Source organism: Olea europaea, chromosome 22 (genome assembly GCF_002742605.1).
Source record: "Olea europaea var. sylvestris chromosome 22, O_europaea_v1, whole genome shotgun sequence".
Lineage (NCBI taxonomy): Eukaryota > Viridiplantae > Streptophyta > Magnoliopsida > Lamiales > Oleaceae > Olea > Olea europaea.
This window is the reverse complement of record NC_036258.1, coordinates 5,751,056-5,754,303: the sequence shown is the minus strand read 5'-3', so window position 1 is coordinate 5,754,303 and position 3,248 is coordinate 5,751,056. Positions and strand designations below refer to the sequence as shown.

Here is a 3,248-nt window from a genome sequence, read left to right as displayed (position 1 = left end):
AGGTTATAATATCAACTCTACTTCGACGTATTATACTTCTTAAAAATTTTAGGAAAATGTGCACTATTGGTCCTTAATCAATTGTATGAGTAGCAAGTTGGTGTACAATGTTCAAAATGTAGCCCTCTGGTCAACAATCTTTCATTATAGTTATGCCGGCACCTTTACAATCAGTTGCTAATGATGAAGCCTTCAAAATATACGTTAAATTGCGACATCATCCTCATATATTAACTTTTCGAAGCTAAATTTATTTTTTCAATTCAATTCGATACCAAGACATTTGATGTGAAAAGGGCCACGTGACAATATATGTACTGAAAATTTGGATGGTTTCAATTTCAAGGATTAATTATGCAACTACAATGAAAGATTATCAATAAACTCCATTTAAAGGTTAATGACTTATGAAATGAGTTCAATATAAATTATACATATATTAAACACAAAATTTGGTTTTGCTTTGACATTATTAATTGGGATTAAAAAAAAAAAAAAAAAAGACTATCCTTGGAGGGGCATTTAAAATTTCCTAGTTGGTATCACCCTCATGAGAAAATTTTCAGTGAGACGGTCGCACCGTCCACGTGGTGCGATTGCTCACTGTCGAGGAGCCACCTCGACGGGCGGTCGCACATTAGAAATATAAATTTTAATTTAAAACAAAGTTAAAAATTAATTTTTTTTTTTTTTTTTTTTTTTTTTTTTTATCAAAATTGACTAAAAATTCGATTTCATGGAGTCTTTAACATTTTAGCTTTTTATCAAAATTGACTAAATATCCGATTTCAATCCAATTTGATTTTTTCCTCTTTTCTTTTGCTATATCTTACTCTCTCCCTCACAACTTTTACTAGGGATGTCAATTGGGCTTACCGACTCACTCGGTTCGAGGCTCGGTGGAACCCAGCCAAAACTCAGGTCAAACCCCATTTTGAGGTTTTGGACTTAGCCCGAACTGGCCTGTGTGGCTCGCCGGCTTAGGCTCGGGCCTTATTTAAAAAAAACCATGAAAAAAAGAAAAGAAAGGATGGCAGCAGGCCTGCTGCCTTTGAGCCATTGTTTATATTTATTAAACAAAAAGAGAGAGAGAGAGAACCGAGCCGATCCGGCTTGAGCTCGGCTTGACTCGCTAAGGTCAAGCCGAAAGCTCAGATCGAGTCTTTTTATTTTTTGCCGAGCAAAAGCTCAGCTCAGGCTCGAAAAAAGCTCATTTCATTTTACTCGAGCCGAGCTCAAACATTGAGTTTCAGCTTGATTCGTTGACATCCCTAACTTTTACCAAAACCTAAACCCTTTTGATTTTTTAAAATTTGCCTATAATTTCTTTACAAATTATCTCATCTATTACAAATTTTCAATTAATTAAAACCTAAATTTTCATTTTCTCATATCCTATTTGTGTATATAAAAAATGTCTGAACTGATTATATTCAATTTAACTTATATTTAACGAATTGTGTTTATTTGATTGATTATTAGTATTAAATATTAGTTATATGTTTTTCCTTTCAATTAATTGAATTGTTTGTTTGTATGAAATACACTATAAATTTTTTAAATATAAATATGCATTTTTTTATGATCAGTAAAATCTTAATAAAATATCGATCAAGATCAAATGGATGACAATAATAGCAAAATATTAATGAAGAATTTTTTTAAAAATATAAATCTATATTTTCTCCGATCAAATGTAATCATTCAAAAATCAAGAACAAAGTGTTCAATTCGTATAGAGATTGTGCGCCTTTAACTCATCATATCATCCCGGGGGGCATCTGATGGCCGGAGTCAAGGGCGGACCCACATGGGTCATGTGGGGTCAAATGCCCACACAAAATTTTGCCTTTTTTTTTTTTTAACAATTTACTTTGATGCACTCGTTAGGATGTCAAATGAAGTCAAAATATTACATTTTTAATACAATTTCGAAATGCTTATGGCCTAGTTTTTTACTCATTAATGGTATGCGAAGTGTTAACTATAGCAAAAGTTATGACATATTAAAGTAGGGCATTTGAAATTAGTATTTTGAGAATTTCGATAATATCTTAACTTTAAAAATTCGTTTGCGATCATGTGCTATCTGAATCTACAAATGGTCTATGTCGTGTAAAAGTTTGTTTCGAAAACTACATCGTATTCATATCGAATGGTCCAAACAAATATCGAAAATAAATAAAATATGTATCAAACGTACACCTCAAAAAAGAAGTCTAACTCGTTTTTTCTTTTAAAAAATTCAATTAATTATTATTTTTACACGATAAATATTTCAATATAATTTATATCGTTTCATTCATAAGTCTTACATGAATTTACGTATTTCGCACCTAGCTGGAGGCTGGGTTAGGTTTAAACTCTTGGTCCGTTCCAGGACAGAGTCCAGGATTGTCATCGGCTTAAGGTAAACTCCGATTGATCTCACACAATTATCGTCTGCGGTTCCGTGAAAACCACCAAACTGCCGGTCATCTCCTAGCTTGAAGGCGACCTCTTTATCGTGGGCAGTGAACCGACCAAACGGTCCATATGTTTCATAGTTGGTGCCAAATGCGATCGAAATTAAATGACCACTGTTGGAACTCTTGTAACCACTAACCCAGGTTATGTATTCCCTAGGATGATCCAACTTCACCTGCATCGTAAATTATTTTAACACATTTGTACAAATCAAGTACTAATTTTTAGTTTTTAAAAGAATTCAAAATTTGAATAAATTGGAATTGTGGGTTAGGTTTAAACTCTGTGCTAAAAAAAATTAACAGGTAATTAAGCTGTTTTTTGCCATACGAATAACTTTATTTGAGTTAAAATTTTAGTTTGATCGATTTGTTATTTTTAAAATCCAAATAATGCTAAATAGTTTTTTATAATTATATTGATCAAATTTCATGAATTTCATTTCCCTCGGAATAGACCTCTACAATAAAGTAGCTATTTCAAGGAAAACGAAAAAGGAAGTCAACTGATTTCTAAATAAATGAAATTTAATGAATGAAAAATAGAGAAACTTACATCATCAAATTTGTATCCAGTGGTTCGACCATAGGAATCAGAGAGGGCCAAAGTACCATTCTCATAATACTGGAATTGAATTGAATTTATTTTATCGTCGTGTGAAATAAATATATGAACTATTTCACTTTTTCCCCTCTCATCCCACTCATCTCCGTATTGGCTTCCCACTGGACCAATCTTGATCATCTTTGGAATTCGTATCATCCGTTTGCCACCTTCCACTC

At 32.5% G+C, this 3,248-nt stretch overlaps 1 protein-coding gene across 1 annotated transcript; it reads right to left on the bottom strand.

The window, feature by feature from the left end:
- Positions 1–2,215: 2,215 nt before the first annotated feature.
- Positions 2,216–3,248, bottom strand: LOC111371220 (inactive protein RESTRICTED TEV MOVEMENT 1-like). The gene is made up of 2 exons (XM_022993115.1): positions 3,022–3,248; positions 2,216–2,641 (listed from the first exon to the last, which is right to left on the bottom strand). Exons 1-2 carry the CDS (start codon positions 3,226–3,228, stop codon positions 2,312–2,314), a joined length of 537 nt encoding a protein of 178 aa, XP_022848883.1. The 5' UTR covers positions 3,229–3,248; the 3' UTR covers positions 2,216–2,311.